At 34.8% G+C, this 25,316-nt stretch overlaps 1 protein-coding gene across 11 annotated transcripts in view; it reads left to right on the top strand.

Moving 5' to 3' along the window:
- NFAT5 (nuclear factor of activated T cells 5) overlaps positions 1-25,316 on the top strand; it is a 132,500-nt gene that overhangs the window by 85,581 nt on the left and 21,603 nt on the right. For 7 of the 11 annotated variants that reach the window (XM_019935598.3, XM_019935597.3, XM_073796858.1 and 4 more), the window contains 7 exons: positions 1,366-1,924; positions 6,656-6,848; positions 9,140-9,330; positions 10,843-11,015; positions 17,141-17,275; positions 17,401-17,453; positions 21,863-21,995. In XM_019935598.3, the coding sequence (XP_019791157.1) occupies positions 1,366-1,924; positions 6,656-6,848; positions 9,140-9,330; positions 10,843-11,015; positions 17,141-17,275; positions 17,401-17,453; positions 21,863-21,995 (1,437 nt within the window). Of the gene's footprint in view, positions 1-850; positions 913-1,365; positions 1,925-3,577; positions 3,680-6,655; positions 6,849-9,139; positions 9,331-10,842; positions 11,016-17,140; positions 17,276-17,400; positions 17,454-21,862; positions 21,996-25,316 lie in introns of those variants that run through there. The other 4 variants (XM_073796859.1, XM_033844079.2, XM_033844078.2 and 1 more) reach the window with 2 other exon arrangements.

The following is a 25,316-nucleotide window of genomic DNA, read 5'->3' as shown; positions in this document are numbered from 1 at the left end:
TTACACCACTTTAAAACAGTAGCATACATGGCTATAGATAAAAATTAATTTTAGATTTAAACATATTTTTAGTTGTCTGTCACGTTACCTATTTTCATTTTTGTATGTGTTTATGATTGTAAACCTTTCCTTATCTTATACAAGATAAAATTGTATAGGACTGATAACTTCCAACTTTAACATTATTAGTGTGCCTCTTGATATTATGTTGTTAAGGGTTTAGTAGTAGCATTTTTCAATGAGTTGTTATGCCAGTTGCCACACATTTTGAAAAGATCTACTTTTGACTTTTTTTGTTAGGCATAATAGGTAAATGGTTTTATAAAAAACCTTTTTATAAGAACTAATTCTGGTTCTCTCCAGAGATTTTTTTCTGTTTAACTCTTTTTTGTTAGACTTCAGCCAATAAAATTTACTGTTAACTCATCTGAAGAAATTCCCTTAATAGTTAAAATCAAGGAGGCCTTTTAAAGAGAGAGGAAATGGACAGTGGTAACCAATTGCCAATAAGAAAAATCCATCCAATAATACGTCCTTCTTCTGTTTTTCATTCTGCGATAAAGGGTGGATTTATTTATTTTAGAGATCATGGTTTTGAACTGCCACTTCCAACTTCTGGAGACCCTCAGTGGTTAACTTGCTTATCTTCTACAGCCCAGCATGTTCCAAATCAAACCTTTTTCACTTTTATTCTTGTAGATTTTAAAACAATCATAGTGACGGTACCAGTTCCATTTTGCCTCCAATTCAGTTGATTATATATTTTTTCTATTTATTTCTCATTTTATAATTGATATCTGGAATAATCAGCAGCTCTTTTCTCATTTATTTTCTCATATTTTTATTCCAGGATTTGCCTCTGAAGCAGGGAGTGTCTGCATTAAAAATGACCTGTAGTTCTCTGCTTCATAGGTTAGAAACTTATTTTAATATTTTGTGGCTAAGCACAGTCCCACTTTTCAAATTCTATAATGAATTATTTAATTGGCATTGAATGTGGACCACAAGCATATATTTCATATTGGGGTTTTTTTTTTATTATTTTAAATGATTAAAATTCAGTGGAACTATCCAGCTGAGGCAATAAAAGCTTTGTTTTTGCTTTACAGCTTAAAACATTAAATTAGATTTTAAAAAATCTATCAATTATAACACAAGTAAAATAATGCTATTTGGGCATTTTTAAAAATTGCATTTTTTAGGCCTTGTATTGCTTGAAGCATTTATATTCTAAAACTTAACCAAATTCCAACTATTCATTTTGGGGAAAAACAATCAGTTCACAAATCACATTTTCAATGGGACTGCTAGCCAGCATAGGTGAAAACATGTATAGTGTATTTACTCTTAAATTGTACACTGCAGATGCTTCTTCAGCTCCCTCCTCTTCCTCCATGGGCGGTGCTTGCAGCTCCTTTACCACCTCTTCCAGCCCTACCATTTATTCTACCTCAGTCACCGACAGCAAGGCTATGCAAGTGGAGAGCTGCTCCTCAGCCTTGGGGGTAAGTAACCGAGGGGTAAGTGAAAAGCAGTTAACCAGTAACACAGTTCAGCAGCATCCATCAACACCGAAGAGGCACACAGTCTTGTACATCTCACCACCACCTGAGGACTTGCTGGATAACAGTCGGATGTCCTGCCAGGATGAGGGGTGTGGATTGGAATCTGAGCAGAGCTGCAGTATGTGGATGGAGGATTCCCCCTCCAACTTCAGTAACATGAGCACCAGTTCCTACAATGATAACACTGAGGTACCTCGTAAATCACGAAAACGAAATCCAAAGCAGAGGCCGGGGGTCAAACGACGAGATTGTGAAGAGTCTAATATGGATATATTTGATGCCGACAGTGCCAAAGCACCTCACTATGTGCTTTCTCAGCTTACCACGGACAACAAAGGCAACTCAAAAGCAGGAAATGGGTTGGTATTCACATTTTTTTAAAGTTCTCTCACCATTATGCAAAACAAAAAAATAAATCATTCCTCATTTTTCTTAATTGCTCAGCTCAAGTTTGCATCTAAAGCAAAGATATTAGTTTTATCATTGAAATAACATGAAAATTTTAACTTAAAATTATCAGGTTTCACTAGAGAAGAAAATAAAATACCAGTAGATTTTACCAATAGTTATCTTAGTATGGGTAAGATTTAGTAGAAAATGAAAATAATCTGTTTAGAAATAATTTTTTTAATTTCAAATGGACTTATACTTTAAAAGAATTTTAAAATATTTTTATTCATAGAAATAACTAGTGATGCAATGACTCCAGCTAAAACAAACATTTACAGAGGGCTAGTTTGTATTCCCTTTCATGTTGTCTCCCCAAATGATTCAGTCATTTTCCATTTTTGTGAAGATTTTAGTCTTTATTTCCCTTTTTTCTTTTATTTGATGAAAACAAGAAAAACTAAATTGATAGTTTGATTCTCAACTTAGATTCATGTATTTATTTTAAGCTTTTTCTTTAATATATTATGCCAATTCAGGATTTTTAAAAAAATAAATGTATCACTTTTTTTTTTTTTTTCTGTGATTCTGGGTTATATATCTAAAGGGTGATAGAACCAGGATCATGGTGCCTGTTTGAGTTTTCATTCATCTCTGCCAGTTCACAACACTCACTAAATATGTTTCAATAGCTATATTATAGAATATTCACTTCTGAAGTAGAGAATACTATGACTTATTTTTAACTTTCTGATTCCTTTAATACTTTTATTGTAACATTTAATTTCTAGACTTTTGATTAGATTTTCCTACAGTATATTCAGCATAGTTTGATAGAATTTAACTCACTGGATCTTGAGAGATTACTTTTTTGGGTGGCAGGGTATGTATGGTCCTTTAGTTGACCCAGGATCTCCTACAATTTCAGGCTGTCACAGAATGTGATGGAGATGCTTTTGATTGTTTTCACTATTTGATTACATCATTGGTATATTTTAAGTTAAAAATCTGGTTGAGAGTTATAGAGAATATTCTTAATGTGTATTAAACTTGTCCTTAAATATTTTCTCAGTATATTTTTAAAGTAATACCTACCATTTAAGTAATGATTATTCTATACTACTTTCTTCTCTACTCTCATTTAAAACTCCTTTGGGGTGATAATAGTAAATAAAAATGCACATTTACATATTTTTCATTTTTAGAAAGTCCAGATTAGGAAATTATCTAAAAGAAAACAACATATACCCTTTCCTAAAGTGTTGCCATTAGCAGAGTCAACAATTCTAGGACATATCTGTAGAACTGTTATCTATAGAAAATGCTCTGAAACGCAGTAGCAGAGATTTAAAAGGCTCATATGTGTCTATCATTAAATACAGGTATGTGTTTATTCGGGCTTCTGTGGAGAAAGTGTTTTTTTTTTTTTTTAAGTTCCGTAAGAGAGATTTTCATTTTTATACTGAAATAAATGTTAAAGTTCAGAATGAAGAACAAATAAAATTTTGACTTACAGTTAGTCAACACACATGATTTGCAGTTGCTGTTAAAGAGATATCTTGACCTACATCTTTTCTGCTTCTGCTTTTGTATGATAGATATATCTTAGAAATGATTTGAGGTTACCCAGGGAAAGTATAATAACATTTGTCAAGACAAAATCTCTCATGAAATAATTCATGGAACAGAAACTCATCAAGCAGCAGAAGAAATGTCCAGCTTCTTAGGTAATGGAAAAATATTTGACACTAGCATATGAAAATGATAGAAGAAGTTTAAACTTTGAATTTATAAGAACTATATTAAGGAAAGGATAAAACCATATATAAATATAGAAAAATAGGCCTTTGAAAACAGTTTTTAAGGGGATCTCAAACTAAAGTTCTATGTTCTTCAATAAGGAAGATGTTAGAAACATGAAAGAAATTTTGCCATAAAATTTCTATTTATATAATGCTAAATTATAGAAAATGTACCCTCAAACATGTTGAGTACAGCAGTTTTTATTGATCTTCAAGATGGAAATAGCATTTTTGTATGAATAAAATGTTATATGAAAGAGTTTATTAAGAAAACAAAATCATTTTTAAAAAACTACTCAGTATTTAAACATTCCTAGCCATATTTTTCTTAAATTCTTCACCTAAATGTCCTGAGAATCAGTAGCCAATGTCTCTTTAGATATTCCTAGAAATTAAGATATGATGTCACCTGCATGTGAAACCTGTTTTAGGCATTTTATAGTGAAAATTATTTTTGTGACAGGCAACCAGAAGGATGTACAGCACAAAGGAATTAGTGTCATTTTAAGTTCTGAATAGAATATTCCAAGACAGTGGATTTTCTTTTTAGATAATCACTTAGAAGTAAAATCCCATACAATTAGCTGCTATTTTCTTGTTTTTTCCTTAAGCCATAATGCATTAAAAATTAGTAATTTGAATGACTGCTTTTCTAAGAATTAGTTGATGTTTTTATTGTTTTACACAGCTAGGGATCTAAATATGTATGTATTCAATTTTTACATTTAAGCCTAGAGAATAAAGTTAGTTTTAAGGGCTTTTAAAAGTATCATTTCAGAAATTGTTTGATTACATGTGCTATTCTTCTTTAAGCCATAATGTGTATACTTTATCAACTTAAAATTTTCATCCCAAGTGAAATATTTTGTTTTATTGAAATAGTAAAACTCAATATCATCTATTTACCCTCATAAATATTAGCTTGGCCAGCATAAATGAATACAAAAGCCACATCTTGCCAAATTAATGATATGCTAAATTTTCCTTATATTTCAGACTAAAGTGTTCCCTTTCCTATTATAAAATTAATAGATATTAATTACAAACATTTGAAAAATGCAGAAAAATAGAAGAAAATAAATAACCTATAATCTAATAAATCAATACAACTATTAGATTTTGCTGTTTTTTCTTTTAGTCCCTTTCAGTGCATATTTAGAGAATGTTTTTACATAGCTTAAGTAGATGAATATTTTTGCTTTGATTTTTTTTAATGAGTATAAAACAGTATCATTATAGTATGCAAAGTACTGCACATTGTATTCAGTGCAAATATTTGAATTTCTACCCAGAATGATGAAAAAATAGGATTTATTGCCCTTTGTTCTGACTTTGACTTGATACTTTTGTTCATAGAATTTATTCTTCCAGGGCCTTTTAAATTACTTACACAGGTAATCTTTGACTTAATTATGTCAAACTTCATCAACAAGTTTGCCTTCATCAACAAATACTTTTTCAGCATCTTTTGTTTCAGGAATTGTGCAAGGTTTAGGGAATATGAAGATGATTGAGCAAAGTACTTCCCTTCAGAACCCTTCCTCTCACCCAGTCAGTCTAACTGCATACCTTACTGCATCCTAGCCATGGATTCACCCCAATCCAAAATTCCATTGAGAACATAGCCTTTTCCCTCTTTATTATTGATGACTGAGTTAACAACTTGGTTAGAAATGAAGAGGTAAACATTAGAGCTAGATTTAAGGCTGCTTAGCCACCATTGCTCCTCTATGTTTGAAGTCATAATATTTCTCCTAGGACCTGTTTGCTTTTGGACAGGATTTTGTCCACAGTCATCTCTTGGCTCCTTTATTTTCAATTTGAGTGTAAACTTAGGACTGGGAAAGTGATACAGAAAGCATTATAGGCCCTGACTCTATTTTTAAATATACATAGGTAATTTTTAAACTAATAGTATTGTTTTCTATTTATTTTTATCACATATATACAGTACTTCAGATTAAATGTGTTGACCTGAAGTCCTAACCACCATTTGAAATATTTTTCTTTGAACATACATTCTGCATAGCAAATGCATAATATACAAATAAACATTAGAAACCCAATTAAAAAAAATAAGTTAGATTGCCTATCTGTAAAGCACAGATTATAAATTTTTTATATGCTGAGGGCTTTAATTATTTAATTAATCACAAATTAAAGTACTCTGAAAAATTTAACTTCTGAGAAAGATTGTTTAGAGTAAAGCTAATTTCCAAATTAAAATTGAATCACTGATTTTTTTTTTTTTTAGTATAATTTTCTCAGTTTGATGTACTAAGGAAAATATCCAAAAGAATATGTACATGTTCCTTCAGTTTCTTTAAGGCCTTTTGTGTTTTTTTGTTTGTTTGTGTCTTTGTGCTACCCCCACTTTTCTTTTGCTTTGTAAGTCCTATTAGAAAATAATAGTAATCTTGTAGCTTTAGGTAACACTCACACATATATGTAATTTTTAAACTTTATTTTGAATGAAGTGCAATGTGAAAGGTTATAGTGACATTAGCTATTGTCTTTCCTGTTATTCTTGGTTTATTGCATTCAGTCTTCCTTCCTCCTGCCACACATACGCATTCTTTGTCATCCCTGTCCAACTTTACCACTAAATTTTATTTTCAATTTTTTTTAATTGAAGTATAGTTGATTTACAGTGTTGTGCCAATCTCTGCTATACAGCAGAGTGACTTAGTTATATACATATATACATTCTCTTTAATTACAAAAGTTTTAAAGATACTTTACTTATGGAATGTAGTGTCCCTCAGGCTGTCTTTTATTTTGTCAGTAAGATAATCAGTTGTTTTTAATGTTATTGCCTATTCTCTTTCTTCCTTTATCTTAGATGACTTTTGTAGAAAACTCTTTTTGATACTTTTTCCACTTTGTGCTTTGACTTCTCAGAACATTGGAAAACCAAAAAGGAACTGGAGTAAAGAAGAGCCCTATGTTGTGCGGACAGTATCCTGTTAAAAGTGAGGGAAAGGAGCTGAAGATAGTTGTACAACCTGAGACCCAGCACAGAGCTCGGTACCTAACTGAGGGTAGTCGTGGCTCAGTAAAGGACAGAACACAGCAAGGCTTTCCTACAGTAAAGGTACTTATTTTAGTTAGCAATATATGAAGAATTTTATCTACTTTTACTTATTATTTTGTTTTTAACCAAAAAGCTGCCTAAAATAAAACTAATAGTTGTATATATTAGAAATTAAAAGTCTGACTGAATTATAGGCCAAATATTATTACTCTGATGTCCTTTGAATTTTAGTTTAAATGAAAGGAGAGATGAAAGTGTGTTCTAACAAGTAAAATATATGGCAATCATGAATTATCTTCCCTTTATATTTGACATTGGTAGCAACTGTTTTAGATTCTTCTCACACCTTATATTTAAGAAGAAATTTTAAAGTGAGTCCAAAGAAATATTGTAGAAATTATCTTGGACTTGGAAAATAAGGTTTTTGAGATGGCTAAAGCAATCAGGACTACTCAACTCAGAAAATAATTGATTGATAGGTAACTTAAGTCTTCAGTTTAAAAAACAGGATATCGGGCTTCCCTGGTGGCGCAGTGGTTGAGAGTCCGCCTGCCGATGCAGGGGACACGGGTTCGTGCCGTGGTCCGGGAAGATCCCACATGCTGCGGAGCGGCTGGGCCCCTGAGCTATGGGCGCTGAGCCTGCACATCCGGAGCCTGTGCTCCGCAACGGGAGAGGCCACAACAGTGAGAGGCCTGCGTACCACCAAAAAAAAATTAATTAATTAATTAAAAAAATTTAAAACAGGATATCAGTTGAGTCTTTATCTTTTCAGAACTTAGACTAACAGAAGAAAGAGGGGGCACTTAAATTTTAGCACCTGGGATACCTTATTGAAAAGACTATTTCTCTTTGAAGACAAACCAAAAGAAGTGGAGTAGGGGATGTTTATTTAACAAGTGTTCCTACCCCTTGCAAAATACTAAACAGGGAGGAATTTTGGCTAGTCACATGGTAGATTCTTGTAAATACAGTTTGTGTAAATGTGTTAGTTGAACAATATTTAATTGAACTGCCTTTCATTTTATACTTGAAAGAAATAATGGTAGAAACTTGGGATCAAGAAGCTTACTCATGACCATTATACGGTTTGTTAATAATCACATGTACAGTATCATTCCTACCCCTCTACTACTCACCACGCCAATCCTTTTTCAGTCCCCCCATCTTAGGACAAGTAACAGGCAAGTGAGAAATTTAAGTTATGCTTTGTATAAATATTTGTCTAACCAGACATTTTGATAGTTTGGTAAATATTTTTAACCTAATTGCTCTGACTTTAAGTTATGCTTTGTCTAAATACTTGTCTGCAGAAGTAGTTAGATTAATTGCCTGTGATAAGGAGTGAATTGGCTGATCTTAAAAGTTTACTTATTCACTCATTCAGCAAATACCGTACCCTTCTGTGTGCCAGACACTGATCTAAGGTAGTGCTAACAATTTGGGTAGACTGCTTATTTGCTGCTTATTTGACTCATTATGATGATACCCATAGATACAGAGATACAGTTATTCTTGGATAGAGAAGATATATGAGTTTTTTTATAAGCACTTTGATGTGGATTGTACAAGTTATTTTGTGATTTTCTGCATTCTGTATTAGCAGCTTCAATGTTTACAAACCTTATCAAGAACCAGCATTGGAAACATTTGTTCCCAAGTGTTCTTTTAAATATTTATTTATTCTTCAGCATACAAATTATAATTTAATTTATGAAGGCTTGCTAGAGATCTGTAATGACCCATAGGTCCTGGTTTGAACCAGCAGTTTTTCAGACCATAATGTTTTGGCCTAGGATTTTGTGATGTTGTATATATGTATCTAGTCTATGAAAATGAGCTCCATACCCCTAGTATTTATATAGCTGCACTTCAAACACTTTCCTACTCAAACAGCTTTAACAGAGTAAAAATTTAGTAGATGTACTCTCATTTGATGATGATGATAATGATGCCACTAGCACAGTTTAGTGAATTTTCCATTAGTGGTGGTGGTAAATCCTGAGTAACCCACATGCTTTGGCAGTCCGTAAATTTATAAATACCTTAAAGGATTGTGTATGCATTCTCATCTGGTTGTACAAATTAATTACAAATGATAATTTATCATTAAACATCTAAAATTAAAATGTGATTATTGCAGAACTAAAACTTAGAGTTTTCTGCAAAAATTTAGCCAATTTTCCTTTATGAAAATATTTTACCTCTGTTTTTCTGGAAGACTTGTTATTTCTTTATTGTAATCCAGTTATAAATATAATAATATAGAACTTGGTCTTAAATGTTTGATTTTACAGTTAGATTATTTGAAATGCTGATTAGTGTTTATGCTCCCTGTTATCTCACTCCAGCTGGAAGGCCATAATGAGCCAGTAGTGTTGCAGGTGTTTGTGGGCAATGACTCTGGTCGAGTGAAACCACATGGATTTTATCAGGCCTGCAGGGTAACTGGGCGAAATACAACTCCCTGCAAAGAAGTGGACATTGAAGGCACTACTGTTATAGAAGTTGGCCTTGATCCGAGCAACAATATGACACTGGCGTGAGTACTTAGTAAAAAAATTTTTTGTTAATTCGTTACACTTTTGCAGTAGGCAGGCAAATTTTTTAGTTTCTAATGTATAAAAGATATTGAGTATTGTACTGAAATGTTTTAAGCATAACAAATAAAAAGAATAGTTTATTGCAGAATGGTAATGGGTGAAAACGAACTCTTTTGCCCTTTGCTAGAGAATTCCCATAGTGAAAGACAAGGATATAAAAGCCAGGTGGAATGCTGGCTTTTTGGAAAATAATACAGACTTATATGTTGGCATTAATAATATTAACATTAAAAAATAAAATTACAAACAATTTGATTTGCTTTCCTAAATTCTCTTTTGTTAGTGTTTGCAGTAGAAACTGACAGAGATCATTCATGGTGCCTTGACCCATCTTGGTATGAAAAAGCATATTGCTGGTCTAAATTTACCTTCTGTTTCTATTTTCCTATGTTAAAAAATTATGTCCTTGGACTACCTATTTTTCATCTTATGCATTTTCATTTCCTGAAATATATTAGAAATGATTGAAATTAATTTTTTTCCTTAATCCTTTTATTAAGGACCTTTAATCCTAACAGTAACCATAACAGCAGCAAATATTGATCTGGGATAGACCTGTTCTGTAATTATCCGTATTGGATAGCTAAAGACTTTTCTCTACTTGGTTTTCACGTTTTGTTCTTTTTTTTTTGAAAACCATTTTGAATAAGTTAGTGACAGGATAGTTTGAAAAGGGAAATTTTGAAACATATTTAGTGAAGGTTTATTTCTTAACTTTTGAAATTGTAAAAATAAATGTATATGGTGGAAGATAGGGAGTTACTGATTATAAAAATAGTACTTATTCCTTATAAGTTGAAAATACAGATTAATAAAAATCTCAATAAAATTTAATAGTAATATAAAGCTAAAAACATACCCCTCAAACGCCAGCTTCCAACTTAATAGAACTAATTACTGTTTTGACATTTATTTTTCCATCCTTTTTTCTGATAAAATTGCGATGATACTCTACTCACTGCTTTGTAACCTGCTCTTCACTTATCATGAGCATTTTCCCATAACATTAAATATTATTTATAGCATATGTTTTAATGGCTGTGCAGTGTTACATTTTGGGGGGGAGACAGTTACTAATTTTTTTCAAATAAAATCCGTTTCTCTATTTTAATATCTGAATTAGGTGCAAAAAGAAAGAGGATAAATTTAATTTTTTAAAGCAAAAGTAACTCTTGTAAACCATTACTTATGTTCAGATTTTGAAATAGTGATTTTACTTCTGTACTATTTTTTCCATTATTATTAAAAATGAAAAGTTGACAAGATGAGAAGTTATGAATATTCAGAACTTACCCTTCTCTGTTTTTTGAATTTGGAACCGTATAATTATATTACATACTCAAAAATTAACAAGGAAGCAAATTATTTTTAAAAAGAAAACTTGTTTGATTAAGAATATTGTACTATTTATACAACAGAAAATATCAGTTAATATATTTTTTCTGTATTAGGGTGGACTGCGTAGGGATATTGAAATTGAGGAATGCTGATGTTGAAGCCAGAATAGGAATTGCTGGTTCCAAGAAAAAAAGCACTCGTGCCAGATTGGTTTTTCGAGTTAATATCACAAGGAAAGATGGCTCCACTTTGACACTGCAAACACCCTCTTCTCCGATTTTATGTAGTAAGTAAGAAAATATGGAGATATTAAATATATGGAGTTTTTTTTTTCATTTTCTGTCAATCTTTTGATATCTCTAAATATCAGTTGTTTTTCATATTCCAGCTTGTGATCATGAAAAATTTGAAACATTTTCAAAGCTATAGTTAAATTTTCTAGGCTAAATTAAAGGTGGGTAATTTCTAATAAAATTCAAAAGGAATGTAGCATTTTGTAGTTTCCTTTTATCATCCTATACTGATTTAAAAAGTAGTTTGAACAGTTTGCCTGAAGTAAATTGCAAAGGCACAGGATTTTCACAGCATCTTCATAGTGTGATAAATCGCTGTGATTCTAAGTGTTTGTATTAGAATTTAAGAAAAAATAAGGTAAGCAGAACTTTGTAAATATATAGCAGTTGGAATTCTGATTACAAATTAAAGTATTATAGTATAGTGGGAAATGAAATTCTTACTTTGCTAACCTTGGCATAGAAAGTAAATGACGTGTGTGCGTAATTTTTTTTTTTGGCTGTGTTGGGTCTTCATTGCTTTGCATGGGCTCTTCTCTGGTTGCGCAGAGTGAGGGCCACTCTTCGTTGCGGTGTGCGGGCTTCTCATTGTGGTGGCTTCTCTTGTTATGGAGCACGGGCTCTAGGTGCACGGGCTTCAGTAGTTGTGGCACGTGGCCTCAGTAGTTGTGGCTCGTGGGCTCTAGAGTGCAGGCTCAGTAGTTGTGGCACATGGGCTCAGTAGTTGTGGCTCACGGGCTCTAGAGCACAGGCTCAGTAGTTGTGGCGCACAGGCTTAGTTGCTCTGTGGCATGTGGGATCTTTCCGGACCAGGGATCGAATCCGTGTCCCCTGCATTGGCAGGGGGATTCTCAACCATTGCACCACCGGGGAAGTCCGTGTGTGTGTATTTAAATTCAGTCATGTTGTATGTGCTTCAAGATATAGTCTGGTTTCCCTGTAATGAGTATTATTACAAGTAATAAATAGGAAAACTTTTTCCTTTGTACATCCCTTAAGAAGATTTTCATTAACTATTATTTTCTTTGGCCTTGCTTCTGAATTCAAAAGAGCAGAAGAGACTGAGTTCCATTCACTTGAATTTCCTATTGGGTCGTTATGGGTATTATGACCTTGGTACCCCCAGGATACTTACAAAGCCTTTGTTATTTAATTGTAGCTTAGTTTTGTCAAATTATTCACCCTTGGTAAATCTTATTTTTCCCTTCCTTTCTAATTCATCTCAGAAGTGACTGTACCCCTATGTTAGCTTGGCAAACACCCTCATTTTTTTTTTTTTTTTTCTGTACGCGGGCCTCTCACTGTTGTGGCCTCTCCCGTTGCAGAGCACAGGGTCCAGACGCTCAGGCTCAGCGGCCATGGCTCACGGGCCCAGCCGCTCCACAGTATGTGGGATCCTCCCGGACCGGGGCACGAACCCGTGTACCCTGCATCGGCAGGTGGACTCTCAACCACTGCGCCACCAGGGAAGCCCCACCCTCATTTTTAAAATTTATTTATTTATTTTTTATTTATTTATTTTTTTGCGGAACATGGGCCTCTCACTGCTGTGGCCTCTCCCATTGTGGAGCACAGGCTCTGGACACGCAGGCTCAGCGGCCATGGCTCACAGGCCCAGCCGCTCTGCAGCATGTGGGATCTTCCCGGACCGGGGCACGAACCCGTCCCCTGCATCGGCAGGCGGACTCTCAACCACTGCGCCACCAGGGAAGCCCCACCCTCATTTTAAAAAGAAAGTAGTAAATATCTTCCTGATCTCAAGAGAGCTCATTTGGGGCTTCCCTGGTAGCACAGTGGTTAAGAATCCAATCCCTGGTCTGGGAAGATTGCACATGCCACGGAGCAACTAAGCCTGTGCGCCACAACTGCTGAGCCCATGCGCCTAGAGCCCGTGCTGCGCAACAAGAGAAGCCACTGCAATGAGAAGCCCACACACCGCAACGCAACAAAGAGTAGCTCCTGCTCACCGCAACTAGAGAAAGCCTGTGCGCGGCAACAAAGACCCAATGCAGCCAAAAAATTTTTATAAAGTAAAATAAAAATAAAGAGAGCTCATTTGGATTTCTCTATTTTTCATTATTATGAAAAATTTGTTTTGATATTAGTATTTCCTTGGGCTATTTCTGGATAACGTTCAGTTATAAATATACTGCTTTTAAAGTTTCTAGGTTCCATGTCCATTCTGTTGTGTTCAGATAGGGACAGAGTAAATAATCTGTAGATGGTTTATTGAGTTATAAAGCTTTTCTAATTTAGGTGCTAATTTACTGTAAATCACAATATGTCTCAACTTGAATATTATTAGAATGGAGTTTCAATTTTAGTGGGGCATGTGCAGTTCTTCTTTTACGTGATCTAATACTTTGAGCATGACCATAGCCACCCTATGTTCCATTATGGGTTTATGGTTTGTGTTTATTTCCGTGAATATAACCTTTTTGGCAGGTTAGAGCAGTTGGAGTAGAATGAGAGGTGAAAAGGAAATAGGTTAGTAAGAAGGGTTAGAATTGGAATGGGAGGTAGAAGGAAACAGGAAGATGAGAGGGAGGTAGAAAAGGAAGAGGGGCCAAAAGGTTCTAGAGCTGGGAGGGAGGAGAGGAAACAGATACTTGATCTTCCATCTAGAAACACTCAGTGGAAAGAAGGCCTAATGCCAGAATTCATGTTGTGCCTTGTGACCTTAGAAAAACAGTCCTGCTTCTACTTGTTGGTTTAACAGTGGTCATTGGATCCATTGTCTTTTTGTTTGTTTGTTGTTAAGAGGATAGAAAAATCATCCCCTTTTACATTCTTCACACCTTTAGATGTCTCCAGACAATACATATATACTAGATCAAATTAAGAATATCAATTTTCATACCTTTTTAGTATCCACCCTTCTATAATAATTTTTTTAATATGGCAAAATTAATCATCGCTTTCTTTAGTGTAATGTATTTTAGATTTTGTCTTACTAATGCTTATTGTATTAAATCTTACTGAATTTAACGAGTTCCTACTTTCCTTATTTCTAGCTCTTCCACAACTTTAGAAAAGGGATAATATCATTGAGTAAACTTCTCTTCTCTTCACAGACATTAAAAAGCCTTACTAATTCTTTTGACAGGTTGAAATATTTGCTTTGTTGTTTTTCAGTATTCAGATATTCAGTATTCAGATGTTCATTAATTTTTTTCAGCTTTTTATTTTTGGCTGTGTTGGGTCTTTGTTGCTGTGCGAGGGCTTTCTCTAGTTGTGGCGAGCAGGGGCTGCTCTAGGCATGCGGGCTTCAGTAGGTGTAGCATGAGGGCTCAGTAGTTGTGGCTTGCAGGCTCTAGAGCGCAGGCTCTGTAGTTGTGACGAATGGGCTTAGTTGCTCCATGGCATGTGGGATCTTCCCGGACCAGGGCTCAAACCCATGTCCCCTGTGTTGGCAGGTGGATTCTTGACTACTGTGCCACCAGGGAAGTCCCTCAGCTTTATTTTTGTGGCCGCTATTAGAAAAGCATCTAAAACCACATTGTTTTTTATAATACCAGAAAGGTGCCTGCTTTTTTTGTTACAGTTTTTTAAAGCAATGTGATCACTTTCAAGAGTCAGCTTACTAATTACTTAAAGATAAAAATAAAACAGTTAATGCGTAAATAATCCTGACTTCAGTTCTGTTTAGTATGGAGTATGTCCTGTTAGGTAACCATTAAACTTTTTAATAGGAAAGACCTTTTAAGGTCAAAAGTTAGAAGTTAAATTGTCTTGAACAGACTAGTTCTTTGTGTAATGTAAATACAAATATATAAAAGATAAATACACATTGTACCTTCAGAGGGGCCTCATTTGGCCATCTTAAGCCTTTAATACATAAAAGGAAAAAATGAGGTAGGAAAAAAGTTTTTTTTTTTTTTTTTTTTTTTTTTTTTTTTTTTTCGCGGTACGCGGGCCTCTCACTATTGTGGTCTCTCCCGTCGCGGAGCACAGGCTCCGGACGCGCAGGCCCAGCGGCCATGGCTCACGGGCACCGCCTTTCCGCGGCATGTGGGATCCTCCCGGACCGGGGCACGAACCCGTGTCCCCTGCATCGGCAGGCAGACTCCCAACCACTGCGCCACCGGGGAAGCCCAGGAAAAAAGTTTTGATAATCATGAATGAAGTGGAATTTCCATATAGTATTTTGAAAGTGGGGGGGGAAGGTTATAGACTTTCCATTCATTTTGTTAATACAATCTGTGCATATAATTTTGCACCTCTTATTGTTTTCTAATCAAAGTAATTTTTATCATATTTTTCTTGAATGTTATATAAAAATAAGTGTCTAGTTCCAGTGTTACTCCAAAAAGTTATAAATTCACTTAATTCTTTAAAAGGGTATGTAATTACCAGTGTGTGACCAGTAACTGTTTCCATTCTGTTCATACATTAACCCTGTGGGTTCCAGACAGTGTATATGTTTATACAATCACAATTTCTTTTAAACTCAGACATTGCTGAAAATATTATTTGCCATTCAGATATTGAATTAGGATAAGATACTTGTTTGTATTAAAATAAGTGAGGCTAAACGGTGCTACAGTAACAAACAACCAAAAAAATCTAAGTGGCTTACACAACAAAGTTTTACTTCTTCCTCATTTTATGATAATATTGGGTGTAGTTTGGAAGCAACTCCATTTTCTTCACTCTGGGAACCAGGCTTTAGAAACTGCCCCTTTCTGGGATATTGCCATTTTTGTAGTGGAGGAAGATGGTAGAACCACGTGGGGCTCTTAAAGCCTGGAAGTGGCACATTACTTCAGTTCACATTTCATTATACGAACAAGTCACATGGCCAGTCCTTACATGAGTGGAGCAAGAGCCTTCCCACAAGGAACGGCAGGCCTAGGGAAAGAGGGGCAGTATTTTGACAAGGATAATTTCCCATATTACTTTCTTGTAAAGATAAAATTAACTATTAAATATGTAAGTATTTAATGAGAAAAAAACTTAAACTTTTCCTAAAGTTTAATAGACTATCTCATTAATTTAGAAGTTGATAAGTTATACAACCATGTTAAAGTTTACCTTTGCAGTATATATGTTGTTAGGGTTTACTAAAACAACAAATAGTGTGTTCTATTTCAAAGTACTTAATCTTAAGGAAGCAGGTTTTTGAGTACCTAAAAAGTATGTATTTGCATTAACCAGTATCCCAGGGAGTATTCTGGTGGAAAACTAGTCCTTAGGCATCAATATGGAAGAATGTTTCTGGAGTCAGATATGTTGGGGGGACTGTGTACTATACTCACTTCTTGGATATTTACAGTGTACATCAGAATGTGAAATGCTTGGAGAAATCCTATTGTTCATTTAGCTTTGCTTAACTCAGTAATTCCCAGATACACTTACTTTGGAACCTGTTTTACTATGCAGTACATATTAAATTTTCTTAAGGAAATCATGACATGAGGAAGTTGGTAGGCCAGTTACAATTTCTTAGATCTGGCTCCTGCTCAGTACTAGTCAACCTCTTTGTTAATTGTACTAGTGGTTAGTTAGTCTTTGTAATTGAAAAACAAGTGCCTTTTATCTTTAACCTCAGGGTATCCTAGTTCAAGGAGATCCCCTGGTAGAAAGAATTACTCTGAATTGCATTCAGTCTGTTTTCAGGTGTTCTTTTGGTTTAGGGCCTGAGTCCTGGGTCTAGATCCTTAAAGAGGTCCTCAATACCACCCATAGGCTCACATTGCCTCAGAAGTCTTGTAATGGCATAGCATAGCTGACATTTTTAAGGTTAAGATTGTGAGATAAAGTTGTTTTTAAATTGAATTTTTAAAAAATATTAAGACAAAAACATGACCAAATTCATATTTTACACCTTTTTTTTGTTCATGTAATGAGAAAACAAAGATGACATCTAATAAATTAAAATGTCATCGCAGACATTAATCCATCCCTATAAAATCTTACAATAGTTATTAAACATTAATACAGACTTTTCTGTTTTTTCTTTGCTTTCTGTTATGGTAAAATTTAATATGCAGAATAAAAGAAGTCAAATTCAGGGGTCAACAACGACAACTTATAGAACTGGATAATTGAGAGTTGATTTTAGATAAGAAGTAAGTGTTGGTGGTTCTTTTTATGGAATGCTTATATATATCTACAGCTCAGCCAGCAGGAGTGCCAGAAATCTTAAAGAAGAGCTTACATAGCTGTTCAGTGAAAGGAGAGGAAGAAGTATTTTTAATCGGCAAGAACTTTCTGAAAGGAACTAAAGTTATTTTCCAAGAAAATGTTTCTGGTAAGTAGGCACAATACTGCCTTAGAAATTGTTGCGTGTTTCACTTTGTTATAAAGATATAGTTGTAGCTACAAAGTAAAAAATTTTTCACAATTTTAGTAAGTCACTGTTTTTATTTCAATCAGATGAAAACTCTTGGAAGTCAGAAGCTGAAATCGACATGGAATTATTTCATCAGGTATAATTTAAACTTTTTATAGTTTGATTGCTTACTCTCTGAGAAATTGAGTTTTGCTCCAAAATTTTCCTGCATTAACAAATTTCTTCTTTATATGAGGTTGACATAAATCATTTAAAGTTTCTTTCTTGGGTTTCTTTAACTGAAATAGATTTATTCCACTGATGCTAGAAATGACAGTTCTCTATTTGAAAAAGTTAAGAGCATTAGCAAATTACCATTGTTAATGAATGAAAGATTTCCTAATACTTATTTGCTCTGAGGATCTGGACTATCTTAACGTACTATTTAGTTAAATCAAAGGGAAACATTTATTGAGTACCTGCTATGTGCCAGGTGTTTTATACTTGTTAGTTACCTTTTTGCATTCAGAAGCACTACCTGTTACACTTAAAGAGTCTATATTTGTAGGACCTTGCTATATATTGTTTTCCAAATAACAAGGAAAAAAGTTTGAAAACAAGGATAAAGAACTGACTTAAGAATTAGTATGTAGAGCAGATAAGACCAACCTCATAGAAGTTGAAACTAACAAAAGAGAAAGACAAACTTATGAGTAAATCAGATATAAGGCAAACGCAGAAGACTGGTATGTATAAATACAGTTCATAAAGAACAGAGAAGCAAAAGAACACAAATCAGAGCCAGCCAAAGGGAGAGACACATAAAGTAAGGTCTGGGAGGGTCCTGAAGGTGAAGCTTCCTGTCCTCAGGGATGCCTTACCTTCTCAGCACATTGATGTGTGACAACATAGGCAGTACATACAGAGTACTGCCTGTTAGGAAGCTCATCCAAGCTATTGGTATTCAGAGTTTTTATTTGGGTTGGATCACATACTGCCCGTGCAGCTAACCTTTAGTCTCCAGTTCCCCCAGAGGTTGGAAATGATATGACATGTTTCAAAGCTCTCTTCATAAATTACATTGTTAGACTTTTCAGTGGCCAAAGCCCCTAAACAAACGAAGATACTTCTGTCAGACAGGACATTCTAGGGGCCTAGAGATCACCTCCCAGTAGACAAGGGAAAAGACTAGACCTCACTTTGAGTTAAATGAATTCTTCACTACATAGTATCATTTAAGGTGGAGCTTCCTGTATACCTAGACAAATGCTACGCAGAAAGTTTTCCTACATGCTGTCAAGAAGAGATAATAGGACTCAGCAGCCATTCCTTTGTCACATTTACCATCAGATAATCTCTGCTAGACTAGTCTTAACTGAAATTCTAGTATCTTCTTTGTCACTAACAATCTGTGTTACCTGTGTAAGACAAGTCTCTCTTTTGCCCCACTTTTCTAATCTATAAGATAAACTCTTTTACTAGATTATTTGAGGTTCCTTCTAACTCTGGCATTTTACGATTTCTTGTATAACTTGTTGATCAGACCATTCCCACTTCAGAGCTTGTAAGCTCTGAAAAAGATTATCCGCTGAAAAAAGAAAGTCGTTACTTTGAATCCAAGCAGATTTTTCTAAGAAATTAAAATTCAGGGACTTCCTGGTGGTCCAGTGGCTAAGACTCCGCACTCCCAATGCAGGGGACCCAGTTCAGTCCCTGGTCAGGGAAGTATTATAGATCCTACACGCATGCTGCAACTAAGAGTTCGAATGCTGCAACTAAAAGATCCCACATGCTGCAACTAAGACATGGCGCAGCAAAAATAAATATTTTTAAAAGATAAAAAAATTAAATTTCAGATATTCTTCTCTTTTTACCTCAGAGAACATTCTGCCTGCTCCACAGGTCTCCCAGTCCTTTGTGTGTTTTGTCTGTATTGTACTCCTAGCTCAGTGGTAGTTAATTGCTCTTAATTTTTGAGAGTAGTATTTTTAAAAAGCTTACTATCACTACCTACAATTTACTTAGTTTTTAATTCAAACCACTTGTAGAATTTCTGGATTCAGATTGAGGAAGTAAGAAGAATTAGTATGAAAATAGGTTCATTTGGCTTTTATAAGGTTTCGGGGGCTTCCCTGGTGGTGCAGTGGTTAAGAATCTGCCTGCCAATGCAGGGGACACGGGTTTGAGCCCTGGTCCAGGAAGACCCCACATGCCACAGAGCAACTAAGCCCGTGCACCACAACTACTGAGCCTGCGCTCTAGAGCCCGCGAGCCACAACTACTGAGCCCGTGTGCCACAACTACTGAAGCCCACGCACCTAAGAGCCCGTGCTCCACAACAAGAGAAGCCACCACAGTGAGAAGCCCGCACACTGCAACAAAGAGTGGCCCCCGCTCTGCGGAACCAGAGAAAAGCCCATGCACAGCAACGAAAACCCAATGCAGCCAAAAAATAGAATAAATAAAATAAAATAAAATAAATTTTATAAATAAATAAAAGGTTTCAAATTAGATTTGCTTAAATACGCTCTCCAAAGCAAGTGGAGTAAAAGGTTTGTTTAAATAAAATATGCATCTGACTTTTAGATACTAATTCTGTTACTAATTACCAAAAAACAAGTTTTTATTCAGAAGAATAATTTCAGTTATTGAGTTTGCCAAATAGGTAATTTTAAGACCGGGAAGATACTTCACAAATCATCCATTCAACCATCTCCTTAACTGTAGGTAGGACTGCTTTGTGATGTAGTTGCAGTGTTTAAACAAAGGAAGGTGGGCAAGATTTTAAGATTCTGTTTCTTAGAAGTTGGATCACTGCAGGTACATTTTTTGATGGCCTCATGGGCAATTGAATATGTGCATTCAGATTTTTGCCCCCTAATACCTGTGGATGTACACACATTTATATATGTTTTTGCACCTGAATTAGAAGTGTGATTTTTTTTGAGATGGCTAACTGGACTCAGGAGGCATTCTATTAGTGCCATAAATAAGCTATATATATATATATTTTTTTAATTTATTTTTGGCTGTGTTGGGTCTTCGTTTCTGTGCAAGGGCTTTTTCTAGTTGCGGTGAGAGGGGGCCCCTCTTCATCGCAGTGCACGGGCCTCTCACTATCGTGGTCTCTTGTTGCGGACCACAGGCTCCAGACACACAGGCTCAGTAGTTGTGGCTCACGGGCCTAGTTGCTCCGCGGCATGTGGGATCCTCCCAGACCAGGGCTCAAACCCGTGTCCCCTGCATTAGCAGGCAGATTCTCAACCACTGCGCCACCAGGGAAGCCCCAAGAAGCTATTTTTCAATGTATAATGTGACTATTTCAGAGAGTGTTTTATGATGGCTTAGAAACAAATTAAGTGCTCAAAAATCAAAATCTTGACCTCAGTTGTCACATGTTCTATTCAACTGAGTCAACCAACTACTATAATCTAACTAAGTAAAAAATGTCATCACATTCACTTCATCCTCAGCTATCACCGTTGGCCTCCTGCATATCACATACTCAGTATAAAAAGAATAATCACTACCCCTTGATATTCCTTCCCAATACTATAACATACTAGGGAAGAAGAGAACAAGTCAAATGTGGTTCATTGTGTCTTCTAAGAAGAATAAGTGCTGCTGAAGCATTTATGGAACTCTTCCTTTCTCTTAAAAGGATGCTTCTACCACTATTTTCACATACAAAAAAAATGATCTACTGAGGTTTGGGTAAACTGAACCCTATTGACTTTAAATGAGAATTAAAGTGGTTAGGAAGTAGTGAACTGCATTGCGAAGTATTGATACATCTCACTGTTAAGGTTTACAAAACATATGGTAACTGACATTATGCTTGGTGGACATATTTTTTTCCTGAATATATATTCATTCTTTTTTTCAACAAATATATTTGAGTATATTTTGTGTGAGGTGCTTAACCATGGAGATAGAATGAAGAACAGAACATCCTAGGTTCTCATGGAGGTTACATTCTTTTGGTTGGAGAGAGACAAAAAGAAGCAGATAATCACAGTAATTTCAGTTGGTGATAAGTGCTATTTTAGAAATAAACAAGATTATGTGGTCAGATTGGAGAGGGGTGCTACTTTAAATAGGATTGTCAGAGAGGGCTTCTCTGAGGAGATGACATTTGAATGAGACCTGAAAATGGATAAGGAACTAGCCATTTGAAGAGGTAAAGGAAGAGTTTTCCAGTGAGAGAGAACAGAAAGTTGTAAAGGCTCTGAGGTAAAAATGAATTTAGTGTGTTAAAAGAATGAATTTACTGTGTTAGTGTAAGAAGGTCAATGTAACTGGAGTGTAACAAGCTGGAGGAGAAGGGGAATGAGATAAATTTGACAGGGCAGGGACCTTGTAAGCCATTGTAAAACATTGGTATTTTACCTTAAAAGCAGTTTTAAGATTAATGTCCTGATGCTTTTAAATACTACGTTTTTTCCCCTAGTCAGACTTTTTAAACTTTACAACTAACAGGAAATGTACTTAATTATCATATTTTATTTGAAAATTTTAATTTAAACATTACTGCTTTTCTGACTCTTATAATTTTCTTTCAATTAGAATCATCTTATTGTGAAGGTTCCCCCATATCATGACCAACATATAACTTTGCCAGTATCAGTGGGAATATACGTAGTGACCAATGCTGGAAGATCTCATGATGTTCAGCCATTCACTTACACTCCAGACCCAGGTATGTCAAAATAAAAAGTTCTGAATCAAAAGGAATAATTAACTTCTAGTTCTTTGGAAGAATATGAAGAAGACCAGCCAATTTAAAAGAGAAAGTTGTGTGCTAAGATGAATTGATATCAGTATTTTTTGAAGATGGCATTATTTCCTAAGAAGATGGCCACCAAACACTGCTTTTACTCTTATATTAAGGGAACTGTTTCTGCCTTATGCTCTAATAATAAAAGAAAAGCTAGAGATGCTCTGAAGTCAGGCTCTCCAGAGTTGTCATACAGGTTACTCCTTGTTAAGAATTACCATTCATTGAGTACCTCTTATGTGCAGAAAGGTGAAAGTGACGACTTTGAGAAACTGCTAATAGTTTTTAGTCTGGCTGGCTTATAGGATGCATTTTGGGAGAGGTGAGAGATAGCTTGGAATGATAAGTGATAATATCACAAATAGAATCATATGCCTGTAACATTTTCAAATTTGTGTTATCAAAAATATCAAAGACTTCTGGTGAATAAATATTTTATATGTAATTTTAAGCATTTAGGTAAAACAGGTGCTTTAGAAACCAGAGCAGTTGCTTATAAATTTAGATCTCTGGGTAAGAAGTGTCCTAAGAGTTTTTTGCCTACATTAGTTTAGTTGCCTGAAGAAGAGAAGGCTTTTCCTGGAGAAGCAGAGAGAACATTTTGGAAATGGAAACTCTTCACATGTTTTGTTGACCTAGGTTTGGTTTCTGCCATGCTTACCATGGTTTACTCCATTCCTATCTTAGGAATCTTTAGAGCTAGAAGTTCTTCCATATCTTTACGTTTACCGATATGTTATTCCCAAATAGTTCAGGATTCAGTGAGGTACAAAGTGAAAAATGGTAGCAAGGAAAGAAAGCCCTGGCAACAAAAGTGATGGAAACAGTCTCTAGGACAGAGTTATAACTAGTCTTGATTAATTACATTCTATCACTTAATGTGATCTGTTCCCTTTTTGTTCTTTTTAATCATGTCTGAGTTTCACAATATTGGTTATTTCCCACCAGTTTGCTACAAAACTGTGCCATAGTATAGCACTAATGAAATCCTTTTAGTATTTATCTCAGAATAAAAGATCACAAGTAGAAATTTCAGACAGAAAAAGACAAAGTTTGGCAATAATATACTGGCTTCAACAAAACTAGGGAAGAGGATATTGGTTTATACTTAAAGATGAAATAGTTGATTGTTTTCTTTCTAAGAAGGCCTCAAAAATCCAAGAAAATTTGATTTAAAACTAATGGTAGTTAAAGCATTTTAGTAACTGCTAGTTACTAAATATTAACATTTAGTATTTGTGTGAGGAGGAGTTTGCTCATAGGGGGAGAAAAATGGCATACAGTAATTAATTGTGTGGGAAGGGAAGAAGGAAGTGTGTGTGTGGGTGTGTGTGTGTGTGTGTGTGTGTGTGTGTGTGTGTGTGTGTGTGTGTGTGTGTGTGTGTAAATAGCCTTAAAGTTTTTGCCATCCTGAAAATACTGAGGTTTTGTTGTTTTTGTTTGGTTTTATGATCAATAATAAAGAACTTCAGGACTTTGAAGTGCTTAGCATCAGCACTATGAATCTTCATTTCTTAGTGTTGAATACTGATTATTAAAAATTTCCCTTTAATAAATTGCCAAATAAAACAACTTTTAAGTGTTCTGTTTTAAAGCCTACACTAATCGGCTATATTTGGCCACATTTAGGCAATCACTAACATACGTTTATTCTTCTAAGTATTTCCCCCTTATATATATCATAGATAGCAGTCGCCCTCAGAAACTCTTAATTGAATAAATATATAATATGCAAATTTTATAGTGAGATCCAATGCTTCAGTTTCTGCCTTTATGATATAGCTAATTAAAGAATCTTCCCACAATTTCACTTTTTTATATTTTATAAAATGTGAGCATCTTTTAGGTGTTCATGTGAGAGAATAGAGAATATGATTTCAGGAAAACTTGGTTATAGAAAATTTGTACTGTCTCATTATGATAAACTAATTGCTTTTGTGATTCCTCCAGGGACTGTGGTTAAACATTTGAACAGTCAGTGGTGTATAGTAATTGTAACAGCTAGAACAAGGCCCAGCATAATTTTTGTGAGTCAAGAGTAGAAATGGCAACTGCTACACCATTTTGCCTAAATATTTAAAAGTTATAGATAAAAATAACAAATAATTAAATGAAGTATATTCTATCCTCCTAATTTGACCAAAATACCTTCATAATAACCTGGAAGGCCAGATTCGAATTGAGGATTTTCAAACTGCTTGGAGGTCCAAACTGGGATATGACAACATGAAGAAAGAGGAATCCCCAGGCTGGCACCCTTCTTTTCCCTCTCCTGGCTCCATCCTCTACCTGGAGGGCCCTGATGCACTGGCCAGTGCTCATAAGCTCTGTTCACCCTATAGGCCTGAGATTTCACACATGGTCTATAGAGTAGTTGTGCAGAAAATTTGGGGATCTTGTATACTTGGTACACGGTCTAAAAGTAGGATTGGGGCAGGGGCTCAAGTGTACATAAACTGGCTGGCTCTGCATGCTCTGCCAGACACAAGCCCCTCTAAAGCCTTCTGAGTCTATACTGCCAAAAATACATTGCATGTACATGCTCTTAGGCACTTAACTTTGCAGAGTCGTAAAACCTTTGTTTCATTGCCAGTTAGTCACTGAAGCATTGCTTAGCCATTAATTTGTTTTACTTCCATCTATTAAGACACAGAAATCTCCTTAGTTATTTTTTGCAGTGACTCTGCAGTAGTAATTGCTATAAGAAATGGAGGATGAAGTATTTATTCATAATTTTTTGTTGCTCTAAAGACAAATGACTAAAACTTGTTTTAAAAGTAGAAATTTAAAAATTTTTCAAAGATTAGTTTCCATTTTTAAATCTGTAATTATTAGAATTAATGTTATGCTTTAAAATTGTCTATGGATTTTTTTTCTCATCAATTCTATTCAATTGATAATTTCATTCAATTGATAGTTCATTCAAATTATCATTTGTTGGACCTCGTGTGCAGTGCAGCATGCTTAGATAAATTTTTTAACTTCATTCTTAGGAGATGTGTACATTTTGTCTCTTTATTCACAGTTAACTATCTCTTTATATTCTCTATAACCATCATTTTGTATTGTCATGTGAAAAATAAATTGAAAATAAGTTGACTCAATTCCCATTTTGAATAAATAAGGGAATAAATAAAATAAATAAATACAATGAAAAATAGAAATTAACATCTATTTAAATAAAATTATTATACAGTCATTTTAAGTAAAAACCTGTTTATTTGGAATTTATTTAACTTTACC

Source organism: Tursiops truncatus, chromosome 19 (assembly GCF_011762595.2).
Source record: "Tursiops truncatus isolate mTurTru1 chromosome 19, mTurTru1.mat.Y, whole genome shotgun sequence".
NCBI classification, from domain to species: Eukaryota; Metazoa; Chordata; class Mammalia; order Artiodactyla; family Delphinidae; genus Tursiops; species Tursiops truncatus.
The sequence above is the reverse complement of the archived record's forward strand: the minus strand, read 5'-3'. Positions and strand labels throughout refer to the sequence as shown.